Source organism: Poecilia mexicana, unplaced genomic scaffold (assembly GCF_051168715.1).
Source record: "Poecilia mexicana isolate PSO_F unplaced genomic scaffold, ASM5116871v1 scaffold_23, whole genome shotgun sequence".
Classification (NCBI taxonomy): domain Eukaryota; kingdom Metazoa; phylum Chordata; class Actinopteri; order Cyprinodontiformes; family Poeciliidae; genus Poecilia; species Poecilia mexicana.
This window is the reverse complement of record NW_028263392.1, coordinates 20,869,867-20,883,006: the sequence shown is the minus strand read 5'-3', so window position 1 is coordinate 20,883,006 and position 13,140 is coordinate 20,869,867. Positions and strand designations below refer to the sequence as shown.

The following is a 13,140-nucleotide window of genomic DNA, read 5'->3' as shown; positions in this document are numbered from 1 at the left end:
TCAGGATGAACGGTCCATGCTGAACGTCGTCTCAGCATGACATCATCAAACCACGCCCCTTTGTCCCTCTGTCCTGACGTTGCCACTGGTCGCCTCGGCGCCCTGTGGCCCCGCCTCCTGCTGCCTCTCTGGATCTGGACCAGTGACCCAGCGGGCCAAGTGTGGGCATCACACCAGCACTTCCACCCCCACTCCATAAAGCTGCCTGGTGACATCACTCTGGGGGGGCTGTTCCCCATCCACGCCCGCGGCCCCCACGGCGTGAACTGCGGCGAGCTGAAGAAGGAGAAGGGCATCCACCGCATGGAGGCCATGTTGTACGCCCTGGACCAGATCAATAGCGACCCCGAGCTGCTGCCCAACATCACTCTGGGCGCACGCATCCTGGACACCTGCTCCAGGGATACCTATGCCCTGGAGCAGTCCCTCACCTTCGTCCAGGCGCTGATCCAGAAGGACACCTCCGACATCCGCTGCTCCAACGGCGAGCCGCCACTCATCCGCAAACCGGAGAGGGTGGTGGGTGTGATCGGAGCGTCGGCCAGCTCCGTGTCCATCATGGTGGCCAACATCCTGCGGCTGTTTGAGGTGAGAGACAGAGACAGGTCAGAGAGAGACAGGTGAGGATTTGGTAGAGGAAAGTAGACAAGAGGTGAGACAGAGTGAAGCATCATGAAGACCTTCTACCAAAGATGTTGAACCTAGTGAAGTGGACAGAATGACTTCCTCCATGAAATTAATTATAAAGATGCAGTGGACGATAGTGGAACCCCATACAACCGACTGAAACCTAGTGGAGTACCATAGCACCAGTTAAAACCAGTAGAACCCAGTGGACTACAGTAGAAACTAGTGGAGCCCAGTAGAACCCAGTAGAGCATCATAAAACCCAGTAGAACATACTAGACAAGGGAATGATTTTCCATGATGTGAAGATCTGCAGCTCATGCTTCCTCTTCTTCCTCGGATGATGATTATGAGGTTGCAGTAATAACGAGGTTTGCTTGTTAAGAAGGTCTCTGTTAATCACTGGGTGTTAATGTGATTGAAGAGCTGGCCCACTTTGAGCTCGGCTGTTACACAACATTAATCTGTCTGAGTGGTTCTGGTCTCTGTTGCTCCACCACTCGTCCCACTGTCGCCTCTGAACTGGGTTCTGGATCTGGTTCTGAATTCCAGATTCCTCAGGTGAGCTACGCGTCCACGGCTCCAGAGCTCAGCGACAACAACCGCTATGACTTCTTCTCCCGGGTTGTTCCGCCAGACTCGTACCAGGCCCAGGCCATGCTGGACATCGTCAAGGCTCTGGGCTGGAACTACGTCTCCACACTGGCGTCCGAGGGCAACTATGGTGAGAGCGGCGTCGAGGCCTTCATGCAGATCTCCAGAGAGGCCGGTAGGGACGCTCCTATCTCACCCATCTCTGACCTGTTTATCACCTGCCTCTGACCTGCCTATGTCTCTCCACCAGGTGGTGTGTGCATTGCCCAGTCGGTGAAGATCCCCCGAGAGCCAGCTGAGGGCGAGTTCGATAAGATCATCAAACGTTTGATGGAGACAAGTAACGCCAGAGGAGTCATCATCTTCGCCAACGAGGATGACATCAAGTAATCCACCAGAGACACTCACCTCTTGCCTTTGCACCTGGTTGATGTGGTCACGAGACTTGAGGCTGATTCTTCTTTCTCTCTGGTAGGCGTGTTCTTGAAGCAGCGAGGCAGGCTAACCTGACGGGCCACTTCCTGTTTGTTGGGTCAGACAGCTGGGGGGCCAAGAGCTCACCAATCGCCGAGCTGGAAGACGTTGCAGAAGGAGCTGTCACCATCCTGCCCAAGCGGGCCTCGATTGACGGTAGAACCGGATGCACCTGGTCAAGGATCACCTGGTTCTGGAGGTTTCTAGAGGATTCTAGAGTAGTGTTTCTCAATTCCAGTCCTCAAGGTCTACTATCCTGTATGTTATAGGTGTTTCCCTTATGCCACACACCTGATTTGACTAAGTGGGTGACTAACAGCCTTCTTCAGCACTTGATGGCTGCAGAGGAGGTCATGCAATCATTTGAATGAGATGTTCTGGAGCAGAGACACAACTACAACATGCAGGCAGTGGGAACTGAGGACCGGAATTGAGAATCACTGATCTAGAGGTTTTAGAGGGATCTCATCTGTTGTGTATGTTCTACAGGCTTTGATCAGTACTTCATGTCTCGGTCCCTGGAGAACAACCGCAGGAACATCTGGTTTGCCGAATTCTGGGAGGACGACTTCAGGTGCAAATTGACCCGTCCTGGAATCAAACTGGACCCGGAGAAGAAGAAGTGCACAGGTACTCACAGAGAGAGAGAGCGATGGAGAAAGAGAGAGATGTATGAAGGTCTCAGGTGTTCCCTCATTACAGTCTATTTGTCTGCAGGAGGCGAGCGAATTGGTCAGGACTCATCCTACGAGCAGGAGGGGAAGGTTCAGTTTGTGATCGATGCCGTTTATGCCGTCGCCTACGCTCTGCACAACATGCACCAGGACCTCTGCCCCAACAGCCATGGGGTCTGCAGCAGTATGGACCCAGTGGAGGGGCGCCTGCTGCTGGACTACATCAGAGCCGTCAACTTCAACGGTAAGTTCATCCTCTGGGCAGAGAGACAGAGTTGATAGTAAGTGGACCACAGCAAGTCCCTGCCTCTCCTTAATGAATTAATGAATAATAAATTGTGCATGTTAGTGTGGCTGAGTGAATGAGATGTTTGTTTTAGGTGTTTCATATGATTCGTAGGACAAGAGAGCTTCTATATTTCCGGTCCAGATCCCAGTACTCCCAGTAGAACTACCATCCGTTTCTCTCTCTTCCAGGAAGTGCTGGAACCAGTGTTCTGTTCAATGAGAATGGAGACGCTCCAGGACGCTACGATATCTTCCAGTTTCAGATGACCAACCACAGCCACCCTGGCTACCACGTCATCGGCCAATGGACCAACAACCTGAGGCTCAATGTGAGTCGCTGCGATGAAGGTCGGACCGCAGGACGTTTCTGTCCCTGACCTGGTGTGTGTTTCTGCAGTTGGAAGAGATGCAGTGGTCCGGAGGAGACAAATCCGTTCCAGAGTCCATTTGTAGCTTCCCCTGCAAACCCGGAGAGCGGAAGAAGATGGTGAAGGGAGTCCCCTGCTGCTGGCACTGCGAGGTACCCGGAGCCTGCCATCCTGCTACTACTACTGGAACATGGTTACAGGAAGTGAGGTAAAAGGAATGAAACATGTGTCCCACCTGCCTGCAGCTCTGTGACGGGTACCAGTACCAGTTGGACGAGTTCACCTGTGAAATGTGTCCAACGGACATGCGGCCCATCCCCAATCGGACGGCCTGCTGTCCCACGCCCATCATCAAGCTGGAGTGGAACTCTCCCTGGGCCCTAGTGCCTGCCTCTCTCGCCATGCTAGGTATCCTAGCAACCAGCGCAGTGGTGGTAACCTTCATTCGCTTTAATGACACCCCTATCGTCAGGGCGTCCGGAAGAGAGCTGAGCTACGTCCTCCTGACTGGTGAGTTCGCTGATCGGTCCCTCCAGGATTTCACGATTACTTTTGTGATTTTTGCAGTCAAATTGACTGATTTTCTGGTGATACTTCAGGAATACTTGCTGGACATCTTGAGATATTTTCACTCATGTATGACATTAAGAATGATCACAGACTATAGCTGGACATCAAATCAGGCTGCGGCAGTAGAGGAGAACAAGTAAGAAATACTGCCACCTGCAGATGGGAGTTAGTATCACCAAAAACGATATTTTATTGGCATGTGGAAATTGTGCAGTTGCAGAATTGTGAAAAACTGGAGACTGACTAAATGACATGCTGCTGTGTGACATAATCAGTATGGATGATGTCATCATTGGTGTGAGTGACATCCTTGTCAGCATGGATGACATCACTGAGGATGATGTCATCAGCAGTGGATGACCTCGCCTCTCTCCATCCAGGTATCTTTCTAATTTACCTGATCACCTTCCTGATGATCGCCGAGCCAGGTGTGGTGGTGTGTGCGTTCCGGCGCCTCCTGCTGGGCCTCGGCATGGCCATCACCTACTCCGCCATGCTAACCAAAACCAACCGCATTTACAGAATCTTCGAACAGGGCAAGAAGTCGGTGACCCCTCCCAAATTCATAAGCCCCACCTCCCAGCTCGCCATCACCTTCATCCTCATTTCTGTCCAGGTAAGTGGACGCAGGTCACGTGACCTGCAGGTACCTTGTGTGACGCTTGGGTGTGCGTCAGGTTCTGGGCGTGTTCGTGTGGTTCGCTGTGGTTCCTCCTCACACCATCATCGACTACGAGGAGCTCCGCCCACCAAACCCAGACCTGGCCCGCGGCATCCTCAAGTGCGACATGTCGGACCTGTCCATCATCTGCTGCCTGAGCTACAGCATCGTTCTCATGGTAAAAAAAATACTTTCCCTCAGCATGATGGTTCCACCAACGTACTTCACAGTGCTAGGTAATGGGGTTTTCCTTCAAAGCCATAACAAACACCAGAACTGGACTTTAATTCTCAGTTGCATCTGTTACGTCTGTTGGGAGGAAACCTGAATATTTTTGTTTGTAAGAAACTGCATTGTGTCCTCCGTTGCTAGGTAACATGTACGGTTTACGCCGTGAAGAGCCGAGGCGTTCCGGAGACGTTCAATGAAGCGAAACCCATCGGCTTCACCATGTACACCACCTGCATCGTCTGGCTGGCCTTCGTCCCCATCTTCTTTGGTACCGCTCAGTCCACTGAGAAGGTAAGAACGGGACTGGACTTCAGGTAGTTGCTTAGAACCCGACCAGATTTCAAGTGAGTTGGTTAGATATGGCCAGAACCAGAGGTAACCTAGAGGAACCAGGAAGAACCTCAGAGAGTTCAGAGGAACCATCTCTGTTCCTTTAAACCAGGGGTCCCCAAACTACAGCCCGCCACGTCATTTGGTCCGGCCCCCTGAACAATGCCGGATCCGGCCCGCCTCCTCATACCAGAGAGCATTCAGTGTTTTTTTTTCATATATAGTATTTTCCGGTTTATATGTGGATTTTTCTTTAACCACCAGGGGGGTTCTTGAGTAGATGTGAAACTAACTTTCCCTCAATGGAATATATACTCGTCCAGTCACCGTTTCACTCACGGTTTTCTCCATTTGCATTCTGGGTAAAAATCTATCTAAAAGCGCGCGAATGTGTCGTCGTCGTCCCCCCCCCTCCCCCGCTCGACAGTTTCAAAGAGAGAACAGCCCCCTCCTCCTCCTCCTCCTCCTCCCCCCCCGCGCCCCCATCGACAAGAATTTTCTAAACTTTCTTTCTACAAAACCTGAGACCGGCCCCCGACCAGAGAAAGGAACAGCTATGTGGCCCTCGCAGGAAAAAGTTTGGGGACCCCTGCTTTAAACAAACCGACTTCATGTCTGTATTATTCTGGTTCAGTTCTGGTTCCTGCAGGTTCTCCAGATTCTTCTGGTTAGTGTTCATCAGAACAATAATCAGAACCTGAGTAGAGGTGAGCGGACCAGAGGAACCGGCTCCATCCTGTCACTGCAGACAGAAACCAGGTGGAGGCTGGAGTGTTTGGGTCAGCGGCGCCTGGGGGAGGGACGGGTCCGTTATGCGACAGATAAACCGGACTGACACTTTCAGGTCGGATTATACAGATTAGAACCGACACGTAACGAGGCCCAAACGCCCCAACAAAAGAGACAAAAAGACCAAAATATCAGGGAGGAGGAAAGAGGCTTTCAGAACTGCTGATCCGACAAAATAAAAGCTCCTCTGCAGGATTAAAGATGGAGGCTGCAGCAGAACATGGAGACTCTCCAGGATGTTTCGGCAGCTGCTTGGAAAGTTTCAAAGAGAATAATTCATGAAAACATGAATGAGAAGAGCTGCAAACAACAGCAGGTCACGCCGTTCTTCTTCTGTGGTTCTCTGATAACAGTCGGACCTCCTCCTCTCTCGGTTCTGGGTGCTTCATGAAGGAGGATTTAAGAGAAGCTTTTTATCTGAGAACAACAGAACCGACAGGAGCTGGGAGAGGATTACTGCTGCAGGAGCTCTTAGCTTCACACATACATTCCTCACTCATTATACTACTGTGGACTTGAATTGACCCCCTTTAGTTTCTGTCGCCTAACTTTGACCTTTTCCCTAACCCCCTCAAGTTTATACTTAACCCTAACCCACAAATTATCTTTTTTTTTCTTTCAAAAATGTATTTATGCTTTAACATGAGGTACAAGGTAAAGGCAGTATAGTAGTTATATAGTTAACAGTGTACCCCGCAAATTATCTTTTTATATTGTGTGCAAAATATCCTCAGCTACAAATGTCCTCATAATGCTGGTGGTTAGTAAAGAACCAGTCCCCAGGGTGTGCTGTGGTGGCACAGGGGTTAAGTACAACCCACATATGGAGTCCTTGACACAGCTGCTGTAGGTTCGATTCCTGGCCTGGCAACCTTTGCCACATGTCTTCCCCTTCTCTTGTTACCCTCTTTCTTGTCTATTCACTGTCAAATAAAGGCCACTAGAGCCAATAAAACTTTTAACAAAGAACCAGTGCCCACAACCACAGCTAAGCAACCACACACACACACACGTTCACAATAAATATGAAATATTAATGGACCAGTGGGGGGGACTCGAGTTAATTGCAGGGCTTATAATTAATTAATTGTATTTTGTCAACCAAAAAAGTGACATTTTCGATTCAAAACTCTTTTGTCACTAAATTATTGAATAAACTGACATTTGATCTCAACAACAGATATTTATAGTTTTTAATCTGTTCTTAAACCAGCAGATTGGAGCAAAGTGTTTCAGGAAGCCCTGATCTTTCATGGATCTTCTGTATACATGTGGACTATAGGCGTTGACGTTAGCGTTAGCTGCTACGTGCTTAGCACTGAGATTTTAGACCTGAATAGCTTTGCTGTTAAGCTAACTCCTTTTAGCACAACGTATACTGAAAAATATTTTTCCCGTTGTCCAGTCAGATTATTTAGAAGAAGAAATTAACACCCAGTTGACAGAGAGAAGCAGCTTCGTCGCTGCTGATAGCGGATGTGCATCAGATTTATGGTCGTACCAGAAACAAGTGAATACAAAGGTTCGACTGAGAACTTTTGTTTTAAAAACTGAGCAGGTTCCTCTCTGTTCTCCAGGATATTCTTTGATTCTGAAGGAGTTCTGCAGACATGAAGGTGGTTCTGTTCAGTTCGGGTCTCTGTCTCCTCAGATGTTCATCCAGACCGCCACCCTGACCGTCTCCATGTCCCTCAGTGCTTCTGTCTCTCTGGGGATGCTGTACATGCCCAAAGTTTACGTCATCGTCTTCCACCCGGAGCAGAACGTCCAGAAGAGGAAGAGGAGCTTCAAAGTGAGAACCCAGGTGTCCTTCTCAGGTGGTTGTTGCTGTGGTTCCCTGTTGCTCTAACCGCCATGTTGCTCCGCTGCAGGCGGTTGTCCAGGCAGCCACGCTGTCCCAGAAGACCGACAAACCAAACGGAGACACCAAGATCGAACCCGACAGAACTCAGTAGCTCCACCTGCTGGAGGCAAGGAACGTTTCAGTGTTTCTAATGACACACTGAAACGTTGATTTGATGCTTGAACTCATCTTGATCCCAACAGAAACATCTGACCCCTGACCGATGATGATGATGATAATGACCAAGATGTTGATGAGGATGATGAATCCTGTCTTCTCTCCTCCTCAGGTACCAGCCAACCAGAGCAGAGCCTGATGACATCATCACCATCATTATCATGAAGATGCTGAGCTTTTATTGTGAAAACCAGACTTTAGGTCAGACAGGAAGTGGAGACATGTTGTGTTCAGGGGATGGCGTGGAGCTCAGTGATGCTGCCATGGCAACATTGGACATGGAGACGTCATTCTGCCTGGTGGGGGTCTGTGACATCACTGACAACACCTGAGCATTTCCTGTCAGAGTCTGACTTTTCACAGTAAAAGTTTTACAATAGATGTTTTGTAAGAAATGGGTGAACTGCAGGAGGGTTCACCTGAGGAGCTCACCTGTTGCTCTAGCCTATTTCCATGGAACCTGTGATGGTCAGTGCTGGGTTTTGGTTCTGAGGTTCAGGTTCTGATCATCTCAGTGAAACAGAACCTCAATCCACAGATCCAGAACCTCTAATATTCCCATGAATCTCTCTGTGAATAAATTATTTAATTTCAAATGTTCTGGTTTCAGTATTTGGGTGTCAGTAGGGTGGTACTGGTTCTGTTCGGGTGGTCAGAACTGATTTCTGCAGATTTCTTCAGGGCTCTGGTTCTGTTGGTTCCCGCAGATATCTGAGGGATGGAACCTGAAGTTTACCTGGTGTTGCCCCTGCTGGCCGACAGGTGGAACTACAGGCTGATGAAACCAGAGAAAACCTCTGAAAAATAATCAACAAAACAGGCGAAATGATCTCATAATCATTCAGAATTCAAAAACAAAACAAACCAAAAAAAAAAACTAAAGTGAAGAAAAAATGAGAATGTTGACCTGAAGTAGTTCCTGTAGATCCACTGTGGATTGGTGGGTAGTGGACCAGAACCAGGTTCACAGCACAGATGAAGCAGCGACTTCGAGTTCATGCTTGAGTTTTATGGTTTGTCATTTATAAAGTCATACAGTCAAAAATTACCAGCAATAATTTGTGTTGTTTAGCCTATCATAAGAGAAAACAATGGGAATTTGTTTTTAGCCCATATTTTCACCATGTTATCCATTCTTTTATAAATATCACAATTTCCATCTAAACATTTAGTAAGCAAGTTAAATATTTAGCTCCTTAAATATTATTTAGCCAGATAAATATTTACCTTCAGATATTCTGAGCTCAATGTTTAGTTAATTCTGATGAATGTTGAACATTATTTTATCTGTATTTGCTGCTAACTGGGTTCATTGAAAGGATGCAGGCTGTTTTTGGTCCTCCTCACCGGCTGGTGGCGGTATGCACCACTTGTGCACCAGCGGACATTAAAATCAAGAAGAAGAAGATCCAAGATGGCGGCCTCCACGGCATCGCGTGAACTCTTCACGGAGGGAGTTCGGGCGGTTCTTCAGACGTGGCCGGTTCTACAGGTGAGCTCCGAACCGGGTCGATTACCGGGTTCGGAACCAGGTCTGAGGGGACGGGGAGATAATCAGGCGGTTCCACTGGAACACGTGATCAGTGGGCTAAAACTATCTAGCTAATGCTAGCATCTCCTGCTTGGGGTGGTTCCGTCTCATTCCGAACCGGTCTAATTCGGAGCTCAGAAACAGCTGCTCAAGATCCAGTTATGATCCAGGTTTTGGTTCTGGTTCTGGTACTGCTCAGCGATGACTCAGTGGGTTCATTTTCTGCCAGTAACAGGTTCGGGCTGAGAGTGGACCTTTTGAAAAATACATCAGACTCAAACGTCCCTCCCCCATCAGAACCACCCTGACTCATCAGAACCGCGTCCAGCGGATGATTTATAAGAAATATTAAAAAGTTAATATGTTTCTTCAGCTGTGGTTCAGACTGGAAGCGGTTCGGGTTCTGACCCGGTTCCGGATGCGTCCTCTTGTCCCTGAACTGTCCCTCTATCCCTCAGATCGCCGTGGACAACGGCTTTGGAGGCGTTTATGGCCAGCAGAAAGCTGATTGGATGGTGGATGTCATTCAGCAGTATTTCCATGACAACGGTACGTCTCCATAGTAACGGCTGATAACTTCCCGTTTGAATCAGAACTGTTCAGTTGGAACGTTTTAATGTTCTGACAGAACCTCACTTCCTGTCTGACGTCACAGTTCAGTAGCCTGATGTGTGTGTGTGTGTGTGTGTGTGTGTGTGTGTGTGTGTGTGTGTGTGTGTCGGTGGGGAGGCAGCTGACCTGCAGCAGTATGAGGTTGAGGATTTCCTGTCTCAGCTGATGGATCAGGAGTTTGATACGGTGGTGGAGGACGGGAGCTTACCTCAGGTACACACACACACACACACACACACACACTGAGGAGCTGTGCTCTGTCTCCTGATTTGCTGCTACCTGACCAGGTGTGTCTGGTGTCTGCAGGTGTCACAGCGTCTGCTGCAGCTGTTCTCCCTCTGGCAGCAGGGGGCGCTGGAGCAGCTCCGCAGCGCCGTCCACACACTGACTCAGAGCAAGACACCGAGGGCAAAGGTCACGGCTCCGCCCGCGCAGTCGGATGATGAGGAGAGCGGCGGCGAAACGCAGGTACGCAACAGGGGACTGGTTGCTAAGCAACATAGCCATAAAGTAGGCATGTAACGAGTTTATTAGAACTTCCTGTTGGTCCTTTAATAGTGTGTGTGTGTGTGTGTGTGTGTGTGCGCAGAGCATGGAGTGTGAGGAGTCCCGCCCGTCCCTCAGCACCATACGTCCTCCTCCTCAGGACGTAGAGGACGGCTGGACCGTGGTCCGGAGAAAGAAGTGACGAGCAGAACCAGAACTCAGAACCAGAACTTTACAAACCGGACTTGAACTGGACTTTGCTGTGGAGCCGCCATGTTGGGGGCGGAGCCTCCAGGAAAGCGCTTCCAACTCCAGATAATCCGGTTCTGATGGACTAGTTGGATAACTATCTTCGTTTATTCAGAACATTAAAATGGGTCAAATTAAACAGAACCAATCAATTAAAAAATATGAAACCATTAAAAGTCTTTTCAGTTCTGATCAGTTCTGGTTCTGCTCTCAGGTCCAGCAGAACCAGAAGCAGGTGGAAACTTTCAGGATGACAGATCCGATCTGATCCAGTACCGTTACAGAACCACATGCTAGCATATTAAACTGGACCCGGACTCCCTGGTTCTGACCCGGATTCCCTGGTTCTGACCCGGATTCCCTGGTTCTGTGCTGCTTTAGGTAAAATTCTGACTGGTTCTGGACATTTCAGTTCTTTGAAGCTAAAAATATTAAATGTTTTTATTATTAATAATACCACCATGCCAGTTAGCATTAGCTGATGGACCTTCAGGTGCTAATTAACCTTAGCTGCAATTAGGAGCTAATGATGCTAATTAGCTGCTGAAGCTTCTTCTGATGTTCTGGAATATTTTCACTAAAATCATGAAGTTGTTTTTCGTGGAGTTGTTTACAATAACTGCTTTTATTCTGAAAGGTAAGTTTATGATGTCATGAATAATGAATAAGTGCTGCTGGACATTTTGTTGGTATTTAACCCCCTGCGCTCTGTATTCAGAGCAGAATTTAAATAAAGATATGAAAATGTCTTGAAGCTTCTGGATTATTGATTACAGGGAATATGGCAGCTGGAGCGCTGCTGTCTCTCTGGGGTTTATTCCCATCAGATTATCACAGAACTGGATCAGAACCAATAAAATCACTGCTGGTTTATAAATGGGTCACATAAACCCGTCAACCAACAAACGTCTGTAGAGACGAACTGAACAAAATCACATCAGTTGATAGTAGGTCCAGATTCCTGATCACTGATTGGTCCAACCTGAAAGCCAATCGGTTCAAAGTCCCGGTCTCTGTGCTGATTATCGGATCGGTCCAGAGACTTTGAGAGATTTTGAAGTGATTATTGGTCTGGAACCAGACGATTTGTTAAAAACTCATTTTTGGTCCGACCTTTGCACCTCAAGCTTCCGTTTCTTTAGGGTCTTATTTCACCAATATGCACTTTCTGAATGTTTTTCCATCAGGATGTTTACAGGTTTGAAGGTAAATCTGACATGGAAACAACTGGAACACTGCCTTAAGGTTCCCAGCAGGGGGCGACTCGGCTCCAGAGTGAACTCTAGCAGCATCTTGACTTCCTGTGGATCAGAGATCAGCGTTCATACTGGAGTCAGGATGAGGCAGGCGGTGCAGCAGAACATGTGGGAGGAAAGGGAATTCTCATTATTGATTATTTTGGGATTAATATGTGAGAAGGAGAATCTGAGATTATAATCTGGGTTTGACTGGGGGCTAAATGAAGGGAGAAACATAACTCGTGTTTGATCAGGACTCTGGCTGCTGTGTTTTCTGGACTACCTGATGGTGAATAACAGCTACGACCAAAAATATTGGATCATTTAGATTCAACTTTATTTTCATTTAACTGAGAAAATGTCTGAAAGTCATAAAACAGTGAGAAAGGACAACAACTCTCCATAAACAATGCTTATCTTATTCATGTTTTATAAGAAAATACTGGAAAATTAATTAATTAATACTATTTTCAATAATAAAAGAAAAAATAGTTTTCCTAGTTTATTATTATTGGCATGAAAGCAGAAAAGATTTCTTTAATTGTTGAGCAGTTTTAAAGAGATTTCTGATTATCTGTAGAGATGAGCCTTTAAGGTTGGATGGTCTCCTTACCATCACCCTAATTTTCAACTGTGTTACTTTATATAGGACCAGTTTATGATGAACATTATCTGAAGAAACTCTACAAGAAAAGGCCAAATAATCCGTCACACAGACAGAGTGGAAGTAAACATCATCTATTAATCAGTGCATCGAGTTCGGTTTATTATCCAAATTAATTTGGTTTCTATGGAAACGCAGCAGAGCTTCGACTCGTTGACCTGCAGCATTTATTCCGCCTGCAGATTCTGAACTTTCTAGTCCAACTGAACTATTAAATCTTTATACAGAAACCGGATCAGCTTTAATCAGTGATCAATTGGTCCAGTCTGGTCAGTTTGACTCTTAAAGGGACAGTAACATGTGTTGTCCAATAGCATAGCACCATTTTGTCTCATAATCAGTAACAATGTTACCTTCAATTGTTATAAAAATGTTACATAAATCAAATATGACTAAAACAATTTGCTTCCTGTTTTAACACCTTGAAATTGGGCCTCTGTCTCTTTAAGAACTCCTGCTCTTTTTGCAGCTCCGCCTCCAGGAAGTCATCCCAAAATGGCTCCTCTATTAACCATTTAGCACTTTTACCAGCGCTGCTCTGAGCAGCAGCTCCTTTAATGACCTCAGCAGATGTCTGCTGATTGCTGCTGGCTAGTCTGAAGGAGCTGCGCCTCGAAGGCGGGGCTAGGTCCACCCAGGCGTTTTATACAGGTGGATTGTTGCCATGGAGACTAGAGGATTCTAGAGGATGTTTCATTTATTATCATTATCAAACATAATTTCACAACCAGTGA

At 47.3% G+C, this 13,140-nt stretch overlaps 2 protein-coding genes across 2 annotated transcripts; both read left to right on the top strand.

The window, feature by feature from the left end:
* Positions 1-8,508, top strand: grm6a (glutamate receptor, metabotropic 6a). The gene is made up of 14 exons (XM_088003051.1): positions 1-588; positions 1,180-1,396; positions 1,472-1,607; positions 1,697-1,851; positions 2,185-2,325; positions 2,413-2,613; positions 2,847-2,986; positions 3,055-3,177; positions 3,271-3,535; positions 3,976-4,211; positions 4,273-4,434; positions 4,629-4,778; positions 7,258-7,398; positions 7,478-8,508. Exons 1-14 carry the CDS (start codon positions 37-39, stop codon positions 7,559-7,561), a joined length of 2,703 nt encoding a protein of 900 aa, XP_087859177.1. The 5' UTR covers positions 1-36; the 3' UTR covers positions 7,562-8,508.
* Positions 8,509-9,009: 501 nt separating this feature from the next.
* tsr2 (TSR2 ribosome maturation factor) lies at positions 9,010-11,253 on the top strand. Its single transcript, XM_014976767.2, has 5 exons — positions 9,010-9,118; positions 9,616-9,706; positions 9,891-9,982; positions 10,076-10,237; positions 10,359-11,253. Exons 1-5 carry the CDS (start codon positions 9,041-9,043, stop codon positions 10,455-10,457), a joined length of 522 nt encoding a protein of 173 aa, XP_014832253.2. The 5' UTR covers positions 9,010-9,040; the 3' UTR covers positions 10,458-11,253.
* Positions 11,254-13,140: the final 1,887 nt, after the last annotated feature.

What these genes read in the sequence shown, in the direction of transcription:
- tsr2 (XM_014976767.2), top strand. Translation starts at nt 9,041, where the DNA reads ATGGCGGCCTCCACGGCATCGCGTGAACTCTTCACGGAGGGAGTTCGG. An exon ending in GCAGTATTTCCATGACAACG is followed by an intron (nt 9,707 to 9,890) that starts GTACGTCTCCAT and finishes GTGGGGAGGCAG; the next exon opens with CTGACCTGCAGCAGTATGAG. An exon ending in AGAGCGGCGGCGAAACGCAG is followed by an intron (nt 10,238 to 10,358) that starts GTACGCAACAGG and finishes GTGTGTGCGCAG; the next exon opens with AGCATGGAGTGTGAGGAGTC.
- grm6a (XM_088003051.1), top strand. Translation starts at nt 37, where the DNA reads ATGACATCATCAAACCACGCCCCTTTGTCCCTCTGTCCTGACGTTGCC. An exon ending in ACATCCTGCGGCTGTTTGAG is followed by an intron (nt 589 to 1,179) that starts GTGAGAGACAGA and finishes TCTGAATTCCAG; the next exon opens with ATTCCTCAGGTGAGCTACGC. An exon ending in CAGAGCCGTCAACTTCAACG is followed by an intron (nt 2,614 to 2,846) that starts GTAAGTTCATCC and finishes TCTCTCTTCCAG; the next exon opens with GAAGTGCTGGAACCAGTGTT.